Source organism: Astyanax mexicanus, chromosome 12 (genome assembly GCF_023375975.1).
Source record: "Astyanax mexicanus isolate ESR-SI-001 chromosome 12, AstMex3_surface, whole genome shotgun sequence".
Lineage (NCBI taxonomy): Eukaryota > Metazoa > Chordata > Actinopteri > Characiformes > Acestrorhamphidae > Astyanax > Astyanax mexicanus.
In genome coordinates this window covers 13,394,200-13,415,781 of record NC_064419.1, presented here as the reverse complement: position 1 = coordinate 13,415,781, position 21,582 = coordinate 13,394,200, and the positions used below count along the sequence as shown (strand labels likewise).

Here is a 21,582-nt window from a genome sequence, read left to right as displayed (position 1 = left end):
GTTAAAAAGGGAATAACTGCTTACTGTACAATGGTTAAAGAAGGGGATTTTTTATCATACACGCTTATGACTAAACATATCTACAAATTAGAGATTATTATAACAAAGAATTAAAATAGATCAGTATTCCAAAGGGCAATTTAATCTGGGCTTTTGTATCTCATTTGTATCATTTCAAACATATACAGAAGCATTCAGATAACTCAGAGATACTCTACAATATACAGGGCTTGGGCAATGAAACTAAAACACCTGGTTTTAGACCACAATAATTTATTGTCCTGACGGACAGTTCTGGTTGAATTCTGCTTTTTTTTTGGCAGCCATGGTTTTATGTTTTTTGGATACAATCCGGGTTAGCACCCGAACATCCCTTTCAGACAGATTCCTCTTGCATCCACAGTTAATCCTGTTGGATGTGGTTCGTCCTTCTTTTTTTTTTTTTTACTTCTTTTTTTTCTCACAATTTTTGACTATGAATATGACTATGAATTCTCAAAGCTATATCAAAACATACAAAGCATTAACCTCTTCAAGTTAAAGAAAAAGTGCTTACAATAACACAATAACACCCTTGGGGTAGTTTCTAAGCTCATATAGCTGAGAAAGACACTGGAAGAGTTAGGAATCTAGTCAAATAGCTTTACTTTAACTAACAATTGAGGCAATAAGAAAGTAAAGGATTGGCTGCAGTGCATTCATTCAAGTCATTCATTAAAATTCTGATGCTATAACAAGTTATTGGTTCCCGATGTGGGACCAAAAAAGTTAAATCTAATCGGAGCTATAGCTGACGAAGTGACCGTCCATCAGGCCAAAGCCCTTCATTCCACTTCAATCAAACACCTTAACTTGAATTCCTTGTCTTTTTGGTCTGCACTTGAGTGTGTTGGGTTTATTGTTTAAAACTGATTAAATATGGGGGCCGAGTGGTCCAGCGGTCTAAAGCGCTGCCACTATGAGCGGGAGGTCGCCGGTTCGAACAGGTTCATGCAGCTTTGCCATCAAGCTGCCGGCGTTAGAGGGAGCAAAATTGGCCCTGCTCCCTCTGGGTGGGTAGATGGCGCTCTTTCCCCACATCACTCCTATGGTGATGTCTGCAGCACAGGGCGTCTGTGAGCTGATGTACCAGAGCCGAGCCGCTGTGCTTTCCTCCAAGCGCGCTGGCTGCTCGGCAATGCTGCATCGGCAGCAGCTCGAAAAGAAGCGGTGGCTGGCTTCACATGTGTCAGAGGAAGCATGTGCTAGTCTTCACCCTCCTGGTGTGTTGAGGTATCACTAGTGATAGGGGGAGTCCTAATGAATGGGTTGGGTAATTGGCCGTGTAAATTGGGGAGAAAATGGGAAAAAGTAGAAATAAAATTATAAAGAAAAAACAAACAAAAAAACTGGTTAAATATATTGGAAACTCTAATAGTCTAGTAATGACAGAAAGACACTCTTTGCCTTGAGTATTGGTATAAACCGTTCACATAGTTTAAAAAAACAGACAAACTGACCTCATTAAAATCTCCCACACGTGGAATATGGTTCTTCCGGCTTTTCCCCAGAACGTTACCAGTGTTGGACACCACAACTGCTGTATTCCACAGTGTACCTCCATGAAGCTCATCCCTCTCAAGAATGGGTGACACTACTACCATGTTGTACTTTTTCGCCAGCTGCAATAATAGAAATAAACATATTTAACATTTGTGGTTTAGTACACTATTGCACACTAACGATTATTTGATAGAAAAGAAAAAAAAACTTTTACTACAGGCCTACTAGACATAGATAACTTTATAATGTCTTATAAAAATGTGCAAATTTGACACTGTATACACTTCAAGAAAGTGTCTACATCAGGAATGTCCTGATGTCAGGATATATTTCAAATAAGCAGATAAAAAATGTCCACTGGGCTGGTCAGAATATCAGTATTAACAGGGCCAAGCCAAGCTTTGCAGAAAAGCTATGGTGCTTACATCACTTCCTGTGTGCTTTTAAATGTCTCCAAAAAGCATTTAACATTTTCTGAAAATTCTTTTCTTGTTTACCTTCAAAAGTGACAAAGGAGAAAAAAATAAGATGTTTCTGACAATGACAACTGTGCCTCAAAGGGTGTGTGTGTGTGTGTGTGTGTAGTAGTAGTACACACTCTGAACTGATAGCTGTTGTGGTTTACTGATTTACTGATGTGTTTTATTGGGTTTATAGTGGATGAAAGTGCTTTGATTCAGGTTTCTTTTGCATGTGAGTATTAGCGTTAGTATTAGCCTCCACTCAGTTCTAAATGTGCTCTGTTCAGTGCGTCTTCAAAAAAAGAAAATGTGCCTGTGCCTGCGGGAGCTGATTATGGGATGTTTTTTATTCTTCACTGTAAAATAGCTCCACAATGCAATTCTAACCCTGCATTTTAACTGGTAGGTGACAGAGTGACAAGTGACCAGTCATTTGAGAGGTTGTGATTTGTAGCTGGGATTTGGAAACAAATGTCAAGTGTTTTTTTACATTTGATTGTTACTGTACTTTGTTTATTAACCCAGGAGTGTGGTTCTGAACAAGACAGAGAGGTTTATAGCTACTGATTATTCTTTTCTGTTTCATATGATCTCATGGATGTCTCAATAGGTAGTTTGCTAGATTAGGCAGCATGCTAACTGTCTATGCTGATATATGCCCACACATTACTTTCTGGGAACTCTCCTCGGTGCTGCTCATAACTGCAACAAAAAGTCTGCAAGGTCTTCCATGGCTGCAGCAAAATGTTTGCCTGCTCTTGTGTTCGAGACCTGCCAACCCAGGGTGCAGAAATTTGGCTGGAGGAATGATTGATGTTGAGCAGGTTTAGAGGCTCATTGTTTGAAGCTGCTTAGCTACAGCAGGGCCTGCCGAGCTCTCGATCATTAAATAATTCATAGTGGTTCCTCTATATAAGAAGGTACTTGAAGAAAAATTCATACACTGAACACTGAAGATCAAACAACTGAAAGAATTCAGCATGGAAGAGTGAGAAACACTTTCTTTCAGTTGATTTCAGATGGTAGCTGGTTTAAATAAATGTCCAATTGAGGTTCTTTCAGCCAAAGGCAGGTCGTTACTTTCCATCACAAAACATTTGCATTTCTGTTATTTACATTTTACAACTTAGGTTTAAAAGTATTTTTATTTTTTATTTTTTAAGTTATATGAGCTTATTTTGTATGTTCGTATTAAGCTTAAATGTTCATATTATTTTCATATCAAAAATAATTCATATCGGATGTTCAGTCATTTTTAGATGGGGGAGGGGGGTCATATTTTTATCAGATAACAGTATATATAATTAAAAACTCCCCATTCATCCTGTCATGCTCATTCCAGTCTTCACCCCTTTCACATATTTTAACACAGAACAATCGTGTCTTGTACCACTGCGATAAAATAAATATACATCCAGTATGAGCAAAATAAACTGTAGCATTACCCTCGGTGTCTGTCTCACTGTATATCACCATGGTCTTCTCACTAAGAACAAATCAAACAAAAATAATGTTCTGAACCAGCAAGCTATTTGGCTGCAACTGTATCAGCCGGAGCACCTGCACCTTACAACTCCTCATTCTTGTCCCCGGATTCTCAAACTCATTTTATAATCCTCGGTCTCCACGGATTTAAAGCACAGCTTTTAATTATTGTCTGTTAAAATTGGCTTGCAAAGTTGTTACGCCTCTTAGTGTCTTTCATGTTAACTAGCCAGTAAACTGGTGGTTGTCATACGATATCCTTAGTACAGTTTCTTCTGAATGGAGTCAGGATTAGAATTAAATTTTGCAGCTAACCACGTCACACTGACAAGCTCTACAATTTTGTAATTAGATATCAGCAGTGATTTCTAACATTACTTGACATCACTTGTGGTGTTGAATAAAGAATGGCCCATGGAGGCCCATGGTCATTCTGAAGGAGCTGCAGAAATCCACAGTTCAGGTGGAAGAATCTGTCAAAAGGACAACTATAAGTCGTGCACTGCACAAATCTGGCCTTTATGGAAGAGTGGCAAGAAGAAAACCACTGCTGAAAGAAAGACATAAGAAGTGCTGTTTGTACAGCAAGTATGTGGAAGAAGGTGCTGTGATCAGATGAGATCAAACTTGAACTTTTTGGCCTAAATATAAATATAAATAAATATATGCTTTTTGTAGCAGAAAAGTAACACTGCTCATCATACTGAACACATCATCCTCACTGTGAAACATGGTGGTGGTAGGATCATGCTGTGGGGATGCTCTTCTTCAGCAGGGACAGGGAAGCTGGTCAGAGTTGATGGGAAGATGTAGTACTGTGCGATATGACGATATATATCGTGGGGACGATAGAAAAGTGTTTATCATGCTACTTACCTTCTATCGTCCCTATCATTTCTACAGTAGTTTAATCAATTATTCATGGCAATTAGGGTTGGGCGTATTGAAGTTTTTCATACAGTCATACATCGTCAGATAATTTTAATTATTTTAATAGAACCGTCACACTGCCGCTGCTCCTCCTGTTTTATAGGTGTTGCGTCTCATAGCACTGGTAAAAATGAATGTTCTGTCTGTTAAGTTACTGCTTTGAGATTAGTACAACTTTATTGGCTCTCAAATTGTTGTTTTTGTTCATTTCTTTTTTTTTTGGTGTTGTCGCCCAGACACAGTTTATTTACTTTTATATAACTAATATTTATATTTGTACCTGTGTGTTCACTATTTCGTTTTCGAATTCATTAGATTATATTTTTTTTAGCATTTTGAGCTTAGTTTAGTTGGTTATTTTCCTATTTCATGTCTATTTTTCTGTTTTAAACACAATTCCACAATTGTTGAGATAATTGACGTGCATTTCACGTATACTTCACACAGTATATTTGATCTTGATAGTTTATAATACACAGTCATTATGCATCAGTAAAATGTTTATTTCCTTTATTAATGACCGGAATTTACTGTATTTCTGTTCCTTTGGTCAAAAAAAGCCAACTAAAAGGCAGGGAATGTCCGTGCAGCAGCTCACGCTCTCCCCACACGGGAGGATTTTCGTGGCAGGGGTGCTGTAGGCTCGGCTACGCCACCATAGAAAAATTCTGGACACTGTATTATCTAACTGTAACATTACATTAATAATCTGCATAAAATCAGGACACTGTATTATCTAACTGTAACACTACATTAATAATCTGCAGGTTATAAATGTACATAATAACTAGATAAATGGCGATTAGCCCTGTAACAGATAATGAGTGGAATATAAGATAAGATAAGATAAGATACTTTTATTGTCTTTGCACAGTGTACAACAAAATTTAGCAGCAATCCTTACGGTTTCTGAACAAAAATAAAATAAAATAAAAAACAGCTTTATGTACAAATACACAAAATTTACAGTGGATGTATAAAAATATATACAATACAAGTAACAAATTTACCCAATAATGAATACAGAAAGTGCACAGTGCGTTGAAAGTTCGGTTATTAAGGTTTGTTCGTTTTGGTAGTGGTCTGAGAGTGTGCGTGCGTTTTGCAGTGTTCAGTTCCCGTACAGCACAGGGGTAAAAACTGTTTTTCATTCTGTTTGTCCTGGAAGTGATGGACCTAAAGCGTTTTCCAGAGGGTTGGAAAAGATGATGTCCAGGGTAAGAGGAGTCTTTCAGGATGTTGGCTGCTCTGCTGAGAAAGCGAGAACAGGTCCTCCAGGCTGGGTAGTGGGCAGGGGCCACATTGATCACTCTCTGTAGTGCTCTTATTTCTGCCACTGTGCAGCTACTGTACCAGGTTGAGATGCAGTAGGTTAGCACACTCTCAATAGCACAGCGATAGTAGGACACTAGCAGCTTCTCCTGAATGTTGTTTTTCTTGAGAATTCTCAGGATATTCTCTGCTGTGCCTTCTTGACTGCAGCTGTGGTGTTTGTGGTCCAGATCTTCAGAGATGTACGTACCCAGGAATCTGAAGAAGGGGACTCTTTCCACACAGTACTCATTAATGAAGAGTGGTGTGGGGTCTGTGGGTTTCCTACGGAAATCTAAAACTAGTTATTTTGTTTTGTAGGAGTCCAGAGAGAGATTGTTCTCTGCACACCACTTGGCCAGTCACTGAACTTCATCCCTATATGCAGTCTCTTCTCCACCAGATATGAGTCCCACCACGGTCGTGTCATCCGCAAACTTGATGATGGTGTTGCTGGAGAAGGTGGGGGTATAGTCGTGTGTGTACAGTGCATAGAGGAGAGGACTCAGCACGCAACCCTGTGGAGCTCCAGCGCTGACTGTAACGCTGGAGCAATGGTGGCAGCCTAACTTAACAGACTGGGTGCGATTTGTTAAAAAGTCCCTAATCCAGATGCAGAGTTTGGTCACCAGTCTGCTGGGGATGACCGTGTGTGAGTGCTGTGTGAAGGGCAGTTTCAGTGTACCTGTTTGCTTTGTAGGCAAACTGATGTGGATCGAAGCTGGGTGGGAGAATGGCTCTGATGTGTAGTAGAACCAGTCTCTCAAAGCACTTGATTATGACCGGTGTGAGTGCAACTGGGCGGTAGTCGTTGAGGTCGCTGATGGTGTTCTTTTTTGGCAGCGGGAAGATGGTGGCAGACTTCAGACATGGTGGTATGATGGATTTTGACAGGGACAGGTTGAAGATTTTGGTGAAAATGCCACAGAGTTGGTCTGAGTATGCGTCTCACCTCATGTTCTTGCACTGTGAGGATGTGGTTATTGGAGACTGTTGGATGGCTTATGTTTGTCTCCACGCCTCTCCTGAGGTTGGCACTTGCCATGCTGTATAAAGCTTTGTCCCCGGACCTGAAGGCAGGAGAATTCGTACCTCTCTTGTCATCCAGGGGTTTTGGTTTGGGTAAACCCTGATTTTTTTTCCACTGTTGCATTGTCCATACAGTTCTTAATGTAGCAGAGTACAGTTAAAGTGTACTCTTCCAGGTCCTGATCCTCAAAGATGTCCCAGTTGGTCCTTTTGAAGCAGTCCTGCAGCTGTGAGGAAGCTCCTTCAGGCCATGTCTGGACAGTCTTTGTGATAGGTTGAGATCTTCTTTTGAGGGGGTGTAGGCTGGAGTTAGAAATATAGAACAGTGGTCTGATTGACCCAGGTGTGGTAGCAGAGTAGTTTTGAAAGGGTTTTTTACATTTGAGTACACCTTATTCAATGTATTGCTCCCCCTGGTAGCACATTTGATGTGCTGATGAAATTTAGGGAGGACTGATTTTAAATCAGCATGATTAAAATCCCCAGCTATTATGTGGGCCGCTTCAGGGTATCTGTTTTGCTGAGAGTTGATAGCCTTGAGCAGATAACTTAGCGCTGTGTTAGCATTAGCATCTGGGGGAATGTAAACAGCAGTTACCATGGCAACGGTAAACTTGCGGGGAAGATAGAATGGCCTGCATTTCAAAGTCATGTACTCCAAATCAGAGGAGCAGTGTCTATCAGTGATTTTGGTAAACCAGCTGTTGTGTGTGTAGATGCATAGCCCTCCTCCTTTTGTGTTACAGGAGTCCTTGTTTCTGTCCCAGTGGAATGCGGTGCGGCCTGCTAGCTCGATGGCTACATCCGGGACGAGCGGGTGCAGCCATGTCTCCGTGATTACCATAATGCAGCAGTCCTCGATTTGTCTGTTTGTGGAAATTAGCAGCCTCAGATCCATCTTGTTGGTGATTGCTCTGGCGTCGGTGAGACAGATGCTGGGTAGTGCTGGCTTGTGTGGAGGTTTCTTTAGCCTAGCCGCTAGGCCGGACCGGCAGCCTGGCTTTTGCTTCCTGTGTCTCCTCCGCCAACTGCCAGAGCCGATCACCATCCGCGGAGCGCCCGGTGATCTGGCTAACTCCTCCGGTATACCTTGTGATTGCAGAAATTCCATTGTAACGGCCTGATTTTGCTGTAATCCGATACTTAGGAGATCCTGCCAGCTGTTTGTTGGATTTGCAGTGCTAAACGTGACTTTTACGAGCCAACATACAAACAAAAACACAAAAAAAACAACCCCGGGTCGGAGAGAGTTGAGCCAAACCAATTTTCAGTGCTCCGCTCTTAAATGGCAACCCACGCAGTTAGAACCACATTTCCCTTAAAATATTACGAGAATAAAGTCGTAATGGCTTTTTTTTCTTGTAATATTACTACATTATTCTCGAAGTGAACTGTTTTTATTTTTTTTTTTGTATGGCCCTAGAACGCCTTCGTAATTTTAAGCCAGACAGACACTGTGATCGGTGTGGAGAGCTCATCCGCATGTTTGAATGGTTTGTCCTGTAGGAAAAACGCACACGATTTATATGCTGACATTAATCCACCTGCGGAGCTTTAAACGTGCGGATGAGCTGTCATTTTTTGCTCAGCACAAAAATCACAGTGCGATTTATTACATTGAACATAGTTCTACGTCCTGCCACAGACCGTTTTCTTCAGCTGAACCCGACAGCACGACAGGAAAGCGATTAGGACTTCTAGCCGGCCCAAATTTGGGCATCGGGTCAGTCTCGCTTTCAGGCTCGGGTTCGGGCAAACAATCTAAACTCTAGTATGCAGAACTATATTATTATTTATATGAATTTTCCATTCTTTTAAATAGCAGGATACTTATATTTCTCTGCCCGGACCCAACCCGAGATTTCCCAGGAGGGCTTCAGGAAATAGTCTGTGATGTAGTCATCTGTTTTTTAATACTATTTTTATTTTATATAAAGCTATGGCATGATAATCACCATATAGCTTAGTAACCAAGTATTATTGTTAACAAAAATGAAGGAAATAACGAAAACTGAAAGTGAAAGTTCTCCTTAACTGAAACTAATAAAAACATTAATTAAAAGAAAAAACTAAAACAAACTGAAATTACAGATTGAATACCCTCATTTTCGTGTTTGTTAATTTATTTATAAATAAATATAATAAGTTAGTAAGCAATAATATTATATTGTGTTTAAAAGAATAACAGAAAACATACTCAAATGTGGTATATCGTGATATATATCATTATCGTGATATAAAAAATTCAATATCGTGATATATGATTTTTCCCATATTTTTCCCATATGGCTTGTAGGTGGCACTTGGAGGTTTTAGTTTGGTGATTTGTGGTACATGGCCTAAAAAGTTAATTTGAGAACTACTGGTTTAGATCAGAGAATATTCATGTGTTAAAATGGCCCAGTCAAAGTCCTGACTTAAATACCACTGAGCTTCTGTGGCAAGACATGAAAATTACTGTTTACAGACGCTCTCCATTCAACCTGGCTAAACTTGAGCTGTTTTATAAAGAAGAATGAGCAAAAATCTCAGTCTTCAGATGAGCAAAGCTGGTAGATATATACCCCAAAAGACTTGCAGCTGTAATTGCAGTAAAAGGTGGCCCTACAAAGTATTGATATAGGGGGGCTGAATACACGTCACACTTTTCAGGTTATTATTTGATACATTTTTTTTTTATGAATGTATAATTTTTCATTCCACTTCACAATTATGTGCCATTTAGTGTTGGTCACTTAAAATCTTAATAAAACACATTTAAGTTTGTAGTTGTAAGGTGATAAAATGTGAAAAAGGGAATGAATACTTTTGCAAGCCACTATTCCAAGCTACTGGTTCCTGGAATTAGTTTTTTTCATTTTTTTCTCTCACAGTTGTAGTGTACCTATGATAAAAAATTACAGACCTCTCTCATTTTTCTAACTAGCAGAACTTGCACAATCAGTGTCTGATTTTTCCCCCCATTGTACATGTCTACTCCATTTCGCACCAGGGTGGTTGACATGACGTGGCCTTTTTTTGGTACAGTGTGTCAAATATATGTAAATTATACATATTGAACATACAGAGCATTCATTTAATTTTTTCACCATTTTCAAACCAGAAAAAGCTCATATGCTGCGACTGTTCCAATCACATTTCACAAAGTTAGATTTTGAATAAAAAGCAAATTAATTTATTTTCTGTTTAATCAATCATATATTAATAATCAATATGTCTACTTGTAATTCTGCTTGGCTAAAAGTTTGGGCATAATATTTTGAAGCCACCATAACTAAAACATTTGTCCTAAAAATAAATGTCATATGGTGCGATTCAATACTCCTTTTTTTAAACAGGCTACTGTTTGGAGACCTTGGGGAGTGGGGGGTCCTCCTTCTTTCAGGAGGAAAAACAAAAAACACTGTCATACACTGTTTGCACTGTCATATGGTGTGACACATTTTACACAAAAATGCCCAAATAAAATGACTTTTCAGTCAACATTACCTTTAAAACTATATTGTCATATTGTAGTTAGCATGCTTTTATGATTATAGCATAAAGCCACATTGCTTAAAGTCATGCTAAGTACATGAAGTGTCATACAGTGTGACACATCATACGGTGTGACAGGGATTTCTTGTCACACCATATGATTATTTTGTCACACTATATTATATGAACTGCATTTAAATACATAAATAATGCTCTTAGATACATATACTATAGCTAATAGTTTAAATATTTCATTAGTTTATAACATTTTGATAGTATGTTATTCACAAATGTAATATGTACACAGCAACTCTCACTTATTCATGCAGATTCACTCACTTACTCAGACTCAAACACTAAAGGAAAAGTTCAGTCTGACCCAGTTTTAGTTCACTGTAACACACCTGAACACCCAGCTTCAGCACTAAACCAGTAGAGGCATATATTATAAACACATGGTTTTTCTGTTTGTTTCTTTAAGGTGAAGCCAAATGTGTCACCTTCTGCTTTCTCAGCTTTCTGATCCATCATTGTTTTGCTTATTTTCAAAAGAAATTATGCATTAAATATAAAACATATTCAATGATTTACTAAAAAAAAATTTCAATCCTGTAGCTCACATTCAAATATGTCAACCACCTATCAACAAAAGAAAAGTGAAACAAGGCCAAGAAATAGAAGACATATAACTTTTTGGTGTCGCAGCACCAGTGCAAAACTAACAAAGTTAACTTCAATACAACAAAACACACTGATGCACCACATTTGAGGTACAAAACTGTGTAAATTTTAATTTAGCTAAGAAATCACTTAAAATGTTTCACCTCTTTGCAGAATCGAGTGGTAAAACCATCTTCAGCAGACTCAGCAAACTCTGTCCATGGTGCCCGTTCTCTTGTGCAGAAAGCAAATGGCATTGCTGAAAATAGAAATAAACCATTCATTATATTAGGACTAGGCAGCAATTTAGGCCAGTTTTTTAAGATGTGCTGCAAATAAATACTGAACAAAAAAGTACTTTAATTTATTAGGTGCATATCTAAAGACCTGTGTATCAAGAGGCTTCATACTATAAAGGTCCTTGTTCAATGGCATGTGTACAGTCAAATGTATACAGTGGTTCACCCATTTGAGAGACAATTCATTCTTAATCCATAGGGATTAAGGATGTCACCCTTTGCTGCTATAACAGCTTTATCTCTTTTTCTTTAATGTGTTTATGGGATTTTTTTTTTCTATTTTTTTTCCATTTTCTCCCCAATTTACACGGCCAATTACCCAACCCACTCATTAGGACTCCCCCTATCACTAGTAATGCCCCAACATACCAGGAGGGTGAAGACTAGCACATGCTTCCTCTGAAGTCAGCCACCGCTTCTTTTTGAGCTGCTGCTGATGCAGCATTACCGAGCAGCCAGCGCGCTTGGAGGAAAGCGCAGCGGCTCGGTTCTGGTACATTAGCTCACAGACGCCCTGTGCTGTGGACATCACCCTAGGAGTGAAGTGGGGAGAGAGCGCCATCTACCCACCCCCAGGGCCAATTTTGCTGTGCAGCGAGAAAGTAGATTCCCTGTGAGGGTGTGCAGGAATCACAGGGACATGGTAGGACAGGTGCAATATAGGAGGGCAAGTGTGGCAAGTCATGGAAAGCATTTAGCAAGGCTATGTCACCAGCAAGAAGATAGTGTTTTTTATTGAAGAACAGGAAAAGGAGGTATGGCATGCAACTGCGGCCTTGAAGGGAAAGTTGTGGGCATCGGGGGGGAGTTGTGGGCATCAGATGCGAGTAATGTCAAGTTTCTGCAAGGGGCTATGCATGTTGTCCGTCCAGTGCCAAAAAAAAACTTGGGCAGTGATCCCAAAGATAAAGGGTAAAGATCCAAACTAAGTATTGTGCTGGGAATGAGACACTGAAACACATCAGCATGTTAGGTGAGCTTGTTGCACGGTTACTATACGTGGCATGATCAGATGCTTATGTCTTTAGCAAATGCCTTTGATAAAAAAGGCAAAGAGGTTACTAATATGCCCATTGTTGGTGGCTAGAGGGCAATTAGGTTTGTTTGTGAGGGGCAGTGTAATGTTGAACAAGCACAGACGTCAAATCTGGATAAATCAACTGATGTAAAAAATGACAGGTTCAACAAAAAAAATCATTGTGAAACATTGTGAGACTGAAAACTGTTTAAAAAGCTACCCACTCCAGGCTTCCTGGAAGCAGACTATATTGACTCCACAAGCAGCAGCGACATCGACCATCTCACCCACTCTTTTATGCAGAGCTGTAATCTATCAGAACACACACACAAAAACATTCATACAGAGAGAGAGAGAGAGACAATATTTTTATTAACATAGAGCTTATAAAGTGCTATAGTGCCAAGTGTGAGAGACAGATCAATGTGGGTTAGAAGGCTTTACCTGTTCAAGAACAGGAGCATCTGTTGGAAGAACTATCTTGTTCTGAATAAGCCCCACGCGGACAGTTCTCGCTGCCCTGATCTGCTCCGGTTCTGCCTCAAACACGTACCCATGCAGGTCGAAGTCCCTTTCCAGTGCCGCCACCAGTGCACTCTGGGGCAGGACCAACTTCCTGTAATTCAATTACATTTTATTTAACGCTTACAGTTACATCTTTAAAGGGCAATATGAAGTTTTGCTCAAAATTACTTTTACATAAAGAGATGCTCTTAAGGGCTCAGTCACTTGTGCAAACAAGATCCTGTTGGCCATGCCATGTTTACACTGAAAGTTTACCCCACGTTAGTGTTGGCTCGTGATAAATAGCAAAACATGAACAAGCTAGATAATGCTTAACTGCGAAAAAAGTAACAATCTCCCTTATATGCTGACCTTCCACGTACAGTAGGTATACAGGAGTTTTATAACAATCAGAATAGCTCTAGCTTAGATGATGTGTGAGTTATTAGAATAAATAAGACTACAGGCAATTCTCCATAACCCCCTATACCATGCAAATCAAATTACTCACTGTGGACTGTGGTCACTCAGTCACTTGGGCATGTGTGGTGGTGGAATTAAATTACTTGATCCAGTCACTCATTTACCAGTAAGAGAGAGGATAAAGAGGTAATGTGTACAAGGACTGAGCGATATATCAAGTTTTTAAGAAATATCAATATATTTATAAATTAGATTTATGATGAGACAATATCATTTATATCTATATAGTCTGCATTGCGCTGCAGTTATCCAGCAGTCTTCCTGGTCTCTTCTCCCTCAACTTCACACTGCCTCGTCCCTCACAAAACTCACCCCTCCCCCACCGCTTCACCCACGTAAATGCAGGCAGAGACAGCATGGAGACAGATATACAGGACAGGGCTAGTAAAAAGAAAAATGATGATGAGATTCAAGGTGTCAGATGAGCAGCAGAACAGTGTATTCTGCTGAGAATGCCGAAAACAAGGCCCGACAGGTCTACTATTCCAGAGGTGTCAAGTAATAAAGTAGAAATACTAGGCTTTGATTCAATGCTGCAAGTACATTTGTAGAGCTTGTGTGAGCCTTGAATTTTATTAGTTTAGGTGTAGATGTGAGTGATCCAGGTCCAAAATTAAAAGTCCATCCCAGGATTTCGCTTCAATTGCCTGGATTGCTCTGGAGCGAATTGGATCAAATCTGCACCTGGATTACGCACCTTTAGCTACTTGTAAATTTGGCTCATCCTTAAAGAACCATTCTAGGTTCCAAGCCGAGCTAAGAGAGCGTTGAGAGTAGACACTGGCATCAAAGCAAAAGCTTCTACTTTATCATCTTAACGCATCCCGGCCCACCAGCAGGCCAGAAAAATTTTGTATTTTATTATAATTATATAATTAATATCTGGCTGTGTTCATGAATAATTATAGGCTCAATATAGACACCCAGCTGTGTTTCCTTTCAGAAAATAAACATTTAGTGCAAAATATGCCTTTTTTATTAAAAATATGATTCACAATTTGCATATTTGCGTTTTTCGTAAGTCCATGTTGAATCCAATATGGACATGTTATACATCCTTCAAACCGTCTGACTCTCAGGATTTCGCAGCTAAAGAGTGCGTTAGACTGTTTTATAGAGTTTTACAGCAGCTTGTGTAAGCACCCTGAGTTACTAGTAGTCAACACTCACACACACACAGCCCCCACCAGCGCTTACCGCTCCCTGCTGCTTCAAAATCGCTCCAAATGGGTAAATACAACAATACATTCACCAATAATCCTCAATTCCAAGCTATTTTTTTTTAGGCATAAATATATATATATATATGTGGCGTGAGTAGGCGGGGGAACAGGGGGTCCGCCCCACGCAGGAACTCTCAGCCCTGCCTGTCCCGGCTGGTCTGCATCGGGACTGATTAAACAGCCAGCTGGGACAGGCATATAAACTGAGCCTCAGCCCTGACTCGAGAAGTATTTCACCGGTGAGCTGAGGGCTGAGGCTGCACGGACCTTTAAATATGACTAAAAAGTTCTCTACAGACTCTAGAGCCCCATTGGGCCGAGTTATGTTCTTTTAAGTTCCTTTTGGGTGTGGTGGAGGGTGTTAAAACCGAATAAAGGTATGTTTTGAGTTCATTTACTCCCAGTGTCTGTGTTCTCTGTGTGCTTCCTCCTTCCGGGTCACAGTGGTCACGCCCCTAACCCCAGGGGCCTATCACAATATATATAAATATATAATTATAATATTGACTTTAACGCCTTATTTAAAAGGTTTAGGTGAGTTTACAGCCTTCTAATGCACATGCGCAGAATCAACAGAGTCTTCTCTGAAAAAAGACACTTGAATCAACTCTGTCGGCCAATCAGGTGCCGCGTTATGAGGAGACAGTGCTGGGGAGGGGGGTGGAAACCAAAGATATCATATACATAGACGCCACGTAGTCTGCCTCCTGGCATATCAGCGTTGCCTTCTTTGTTACAAAGAGCAGAGATGTAGTAATGATTCAGGACACTGTCACACATTACAAATACCTTCTTTCATGTTAAAATACTTTATATTAAGCTCTTTAACTAAGACAGACATATGGTATGGCATAATAATAATTGTAAAAATTGATAATTTTTTATTTATATGTACATACATACACATATATATATATATATATATATATATATATATATATATATATATATATATATATATATATATATATATATATATATAGATCCACATACATTATAGATGAAGGCAAAGGGGCCAACAAGTGCTAAACACCTCTGGGAACTCCTTTAAGACGGTTGAAAAACCACTTCAGGTGACCACCCATTGAAGCTCATTAAAAGAATGCCAAGAGTGTGCAAAGCAGTAATCTGAGCAAAGGGTGGCTATTTTGAAGAAACTAGAATATAAAACATGTTTTCAGTTATTTTACCTACAGACATATGTCTGTACATATAAATATAAAAAATTTATTAATTTATAGACTAAATAGCATGCCATACCATATGTCTGTCTTTGTTAAGAGCATAAAGCAGGTTGAGAGACGGTATTTGTTATGTGTGACAGTGTCCTGAATCATTACTACATCTCTGCTGTTTGTAACAAACCAAACTGTGTGAAAATCGGGTATAAATAAGTTGTGATAATTATAGGTGTAATAAACGGCTTCCTTATTGTTAATTAATGCACTTGGGGTGCAGGGTTGCCTCCTCCAATATGGCTGCCACGCTGACACACCAGAAGGCAAACTATGCAGCATCTATGTATATGATATCTATGGGTGTAACCAGACACTGTCACTGAGCAGAGAGTCCTGCAGGAGGGAGGGAGGGAGGTGGGTCTTAAAGATATATTTCCATTAGTAGTACAGGATACAGAAACACATTCTTTACTGCAAAAAAAAATTTTTGTTTGTTTTTACCATATTTTGAATATTACATGTACATTTGAATATTAGTGTTTTTCAAAAAATTTCAATTAATTTTGTAAAGGCTTCTAAGTAATATTAATTCATACAATAAATTCTCTGAATATTACAGCGAAAAGCTTTACATTTCGGGTATGTATTTTCAGTCGGAATTTGGTAAAATTAGGCTTGGAGCTTAGGAGTTTATAAAACATGTTCTGTTAACTATTTTTCTGCATAACTCAGTAAATTCGATAGATTTGATAGAACTTAGTAAATTCCATAGATCTGATAGCTTTAATATTAATCTGCAACAAATTTAGAAAAAAATTGTATGTGTCTAAACTTTTGACTGGTACTTTATATTATTGCTATATGCAATATTTGTAAGTTCATTGTGCAAAGTTACAGTCTACAGCTGGTTGGTAAAGCATGTAGTAAAGACAGGTATGATGCTGTCTGTAGATTTTCAGAACATCCCTCTGAAGCATTTTAGTTCTTATAGTCATCTAGTCATCGTGGGTAGTGCACTATTGACCCCTGTAGTGCGGCCTAGGCTCTCATTTTCCCCCTTTCATTACTTTTAGTAGTTTTAAAAGCCGTACTTTTATACTTTTACTTAAATAAAATGTTTGAGTTGATACTTTAACTTCTACAGAACTATTCTTAAACCCCATTATCTATACTTCTACTTCAGTAATGAATGTGAATACTTTTGACACCCTTGCCTGCAACAGGGCATCCTTAAAGCCTGACACTTTTGACAGACTAGTTTTTTTTTTTTTTTACAAAACCTGTAAGATGTATAGTAGTTGGCCTGGCCTGTTGTTGTGTTCTCATTATACCGTTATTGTTATTTTAAATTTGCACAAAAGATGCACTGATTGAAGGATGGAATTTTGTTAAATACAATAACTTTATTTACATTGTTATTTGCACAAACTACTAGGTGTACAGTAGTAAACACAAAAGGAAACACTTTGGTGAAATCTACTTTACTAAAAACAGACTTTTTAAAGAACAAGTCAGCCATTTGCTATTTTTGCTCTGTATCTTTTCTGTTTATATGCAAAACATTATTTTATTTGAACAAATACATTTTTTATTTGAGGAGCATTATTATTTAATATATGTCAATAGTTTATTTTTGTCAAGTACATCTTCAGCTTAATGTTAATAAAAGTGCCTGTATGACATTTGGAACAAGTAGCTTTGATGCAGAAGTGCATGCAAAAGTTATTGAAGTTGATGCAGAAGTTATTGTTATCACCTTATGGGAATAAAAATTATGGAGACATATAGCGTATATCGCCATTCAGCTAAAAAATATCGAGATATTATTTTTGGTCCATATCACCCAGCCCTAACATGTACTTTAGTTGACCCAATACTCTCATAGTTTGGTGCTTTGCATGGTTTTAACAGTTTCATTAAATTAACAAGTAATTATTTTTTGCTGTAGGCTTTAGTTATGTGCTGCTTACCTCCTTTACTTACCCTGCTGTGGCTTTGTTAAAAATTGTGTTATACTTTGTTTGTTTTTAAATGTGGTAAAAGGCACCATAAGAGAATCAAATTATACAACTAAAATACATTACTTTAAAATGGGGGTTGGCAAAAGAAAAATAAACTTACTGTTAAGGCTACATATACTAAATGTGAATAAAATTAAGTGTTAAATAATAACAATTAAAGACCTTAAGAAAAGGAACTGTCTCAACCTGAGTGCCATTTTAAATCTGCAAATCTAACAATTTATTACATAAGAATACTCTCACCCTGCGTTCACACTGGAAAGCGACAAAGCGACAGGCGACCATTCATTTCCTATGGCAGGGCGCGATTTGTCGCCGCGACACGCGAGAGGCGACAAGCGACAAAGCGACAGAGCGACAAGCGACACGGAGATGAATTTTTCTCAACTTTATGCAAATGAGTTATGACGCGGTGAAGCGACATTCTAACCCGATTGGCTCCTAGCTTTTCTTTGGACCAATCACAAACAAGGCGGTTCGACGTCCACAAGCTCCTGCTCTCTGAATTTCTAGTTTCTTTCCCGGTTCTTTCTGTTGAACGGGGTGGACCCACATCAGTCTGTGGGAACGGCTGCGTTTCCAGCGCAGTTAAATCACAGAAACGCACAAGAGTCCAGCAAGTTTGGGAGTTATAGCTGAGAGTAAAGTGGCCAAGTGATTCCTTTTTTGTGCCTTTTTTCTTGTCGGAGGCTGGACCATGATAAACGCGGGCGTTGAGCTTGACACGCCCACAAGCGACAAACGCTGGGCGACACAAGCGACTCGTCGCGTTCCAGTGTGAACGCAGGGTTAGGGCGGCATGGTGGTGCATTGACGGCAAGACGGCCTGGGATTCATTCCCGGCTGGGGTGACCCTGTGGAGTTTGCACGTTTTCCTTAAGGTGCTCCGGTTTCCCCCCACAGACTCCCAAAGACGGCATGATAAAGCCAAATGGGTATTGGTTGAAATTGCCCCCTAAGTGTGAGTGTGTGAGTGAATGTGTTTGTGTGTTTGTCTGTGTCTGTCTATTCATTATTTTGCCTGATTATGAATTTAATGTCTTATTATCATTTTTTTATAACAAGAATCTGCTTAATCAGCTTATTTTAGGGGGACAAGGCTCTCACTCTCTTGTCACCAATCTTTAAATAGAATCTCATTAATTATTTAGAAACTGATGTCTATTAAAATAATCATAAACACACTGAACACTAAAAATAAACAAATTCCATTAGTTGAACCAAGTGGCCAAATTTGGGTTTAAGGTTTATTTGTCCCTTGTTAGGGTAGTTAGGGTGAAAAAATAGATTTAGATTTATTTTTAGTAAGATCTGGGTCGGAGTGAGCTCTGATTTGTTTTTGAGAGAATTAGCTGTTTTTAACACAGTCTGATCTGTGGACCTGGAACCCTGCAACAATGTGTGATTAAGTAACAGCTATATTTGTAGCTGTAAATATTAGGTTTACCCTAATTACACAATTGTAACTGCTAGACACGCGGTGTGCGCGTTTGCACTGCTGCGTCAGCAATGAATCCAACCAAGCAGCTGAATGCATTTATTACAAGGGGTCTCCACAAACAAGTTATACGGTGTTCTATTAGTTACCAGTAGGTCCAAAGTCTGAGTAACTCTAAAGTCCAAGTAATGTTTACGTTGGAGTGGGTCTGCTCTGAGGTTTGGCATGTTTGGTCAAAGTCCCATCATTAATTATTTATCCTGCCGAAAAACCCAGCTCCACACCAGCTTCTGCTGGGAACTGTTTTCGGGTGAAAAGCTATTCATCCCGATGGACACATACACTATACTGATTTAATAGTACAATGAATGGTGCATTTAACAGATTATTAATAGTATTTACCCTGAAACACAGAGATACTAAAATGATACTTCTGTAGGCTCCTCCCACTCTGTGTCAAACACAAACTAAACCTACTGTGTTATTTGTAATACCTGACATAATAGGACAAGCAAATTACAAAAACCCCATAGTCAATTGCGTCATCCCGTTTTGTGGAAAAAATTCGCACGAATATTCTAAGTAAAGACATCTGCACTTACCTGAGCTCTTTCCCATATAGAATCCGTTTAACTTCTTTGAGTTCCGTGGCAGGAATATTAGCTTCTAAACTCATCTCAACAGAGTCAAAGGTACTTTTCGACATTCTGGGGGATTTCAGTTGTTCGAGTCGAAATTAAAGTCCGAGTTCTTCCACCCGCGCTCAGAGCGAACCTGCTCACAGTGATGAAATGTAGCCTGAGGCCCACTGGGGGAGGGCCAACGGTACAGGGTCAGGCTGCAGCCAGGGGCGTTCCTGGAGAATACCGCGACATGACTGGTCCACTACTGTCAGAGAGGCAGCCCATGGCTATCGCCCGTGCAAGTTTGGGCAAATGTGTTGCACTGTTTTTTTTAGCTATTTTAATTTCTCCTTTTTTAATCCATACTAAATGTAAAATGCCACATCAGCTCCACTGCCATGTGACAGTGCAAACACTGCAATAAATAAATATTTTAATTTCTTATGTTTGCCCAGGACAATTTTAAAAGAATTTAGCAGTATGTAGTGATAAAGTGATTATAGTAGGAGACTTCAACATTCATTTTGAAAAAGTTCACATTTAAATTAATTCTAGACTCTGTCGATATTGTTGAAAATATAACAGGACCTACTCATTACTGTAAGCATACTCTGGATTTAGTTTTGACCCTGGGTGTTAGCATAGATAAAGTTTATATATAATATTCCCCAATTTCAGATCATTTACCTTATTCCACAATGTACGCCATTTACAGCCCAACAATTTACGGATAAGCTTCCTGATTAAACAACTATAATATACTGTCCAACAGACCCAATAGAACTAGACAAACTAACCAGTTGTTTAGAAAATATCTTTCGCTCTACTGTAGACTGTATAGCACCCCATAAACATAAAATAGAGACAGAAAAAGCTCCCACCGTGGTACAATGGTCAAACTCGTACAAAAATTGTTGTTTTTACAAACAAATCTGGCAGCTGTGGTTGCCAGAATAATACATACATGTAAATAACTTTACAGAACAACCTGTATATTGTACAGTTTAAAACTGTTGTTTTACAAAAAAGTACATTTTAAAACAGTAAATTTAACAAGCCTTTTTTTGCTGAATTATCATGATCATGCTGCCAAAAGACAACATTTTTAAGTATAATTTACAGCATTTATTGCATATTTTACAGTTAATCACTTTAGATTTTACTGAAAAATACAAAACAAACAACATTATTTAACTGTTACTAATGTGGATTATAATGTAATTGTGTCTAGTCCTAGTAATATTAAGCCTATTGCAAACATCTTTTGACTCATACCATATCTTAGTCTCAAATATAAATTACTAAGACAATATTCTAAGTATATTCTGCTTTATACAGGCGTTTGTTGTACCAGGAATGTGAAAAATATAACCCACTGTAAACAGAATAAACATTTAAAAACTACAGGCATAGCTAGATATACCTTTGTCAGCATATGTATTAGTGATACCTTTGTTAAAAGATGGAGAAAGAAAACATGAAAGACAATGTAATAAAATGTGCTGCATGAAACTGAGCAAAGGCCTTTCTTCTAAAACTGTCACAAGAAACCATTTTAAATCAATAAAGGATTACATCATTAGAACACTGCCATGGTGTGCACAGAAGACAGTCACTCGCGGCTACAGTAAAATGGGTTGTTTATCAAGATAAAGGGCAGAGAAACGGGTAGTCGTACAGAAACAATCAGAGCACCGGTAAACAGAAGCCACATAGGAATAACCATACCATGAGTGGGAAACAGGCCAGAGTTCAAAGAGGAGAAAGCCAGCATCAGAGATAATTCAATAATCAAAAAACGTGAAAACAGTCCAGGTCATACACAGAAAAATCCACAATCAGAGATACAGGCAGAAATCGGCGTCGAAAAACACAAAGAGCAAGATAATACGCGGAAAAA

The 21,582-nt window shown here is 38.8% G+C and overlaps 1 protein-coding gene across 1 annotated transcript in view; it reads right to left on the bottom strand.

Moving 5' to 3' along the window:
• upb1 (ureidopropionase, beta) overlaps positions 1 to 19,860 on the bottom strand; it is a 36,375-nt gene extending 16,515 nt beyond the window's left edge. Inside the window, exons 1-5 of the mRNA XM_022662096.2 lie at positions 19,662 to 19,860; positions 12,657 to 12,828; positions 12,437 to 12,524; positions 11,060 to 11,154; positions 1,500 to 1,661 (exon numbers count right to left, since the gene is read on the bottom strand). Of these exons, the coding sequence (XP_022517817.2) occupies positions 1,500 to 1,661; positions 11,060 to 11,154; positions 12,437 to 12,524; positions 12,657 to 12,828; positions 19,662 to 19,765 (621 nt within the window). The 5' untranslated portion in view covers positions 19,766 to 19,860. The remainder of the gene's footprint in view (positions 1 to 1,499; positions 1,662 to 11,059; positions 11,155 to 12,436; positions 12,525 to 12,656; positions 12,829 to 19,661) is intronic.
• Between the last annotated feature and the right edge of the window lie 1,722 nt (positions 19,861 to 21,582).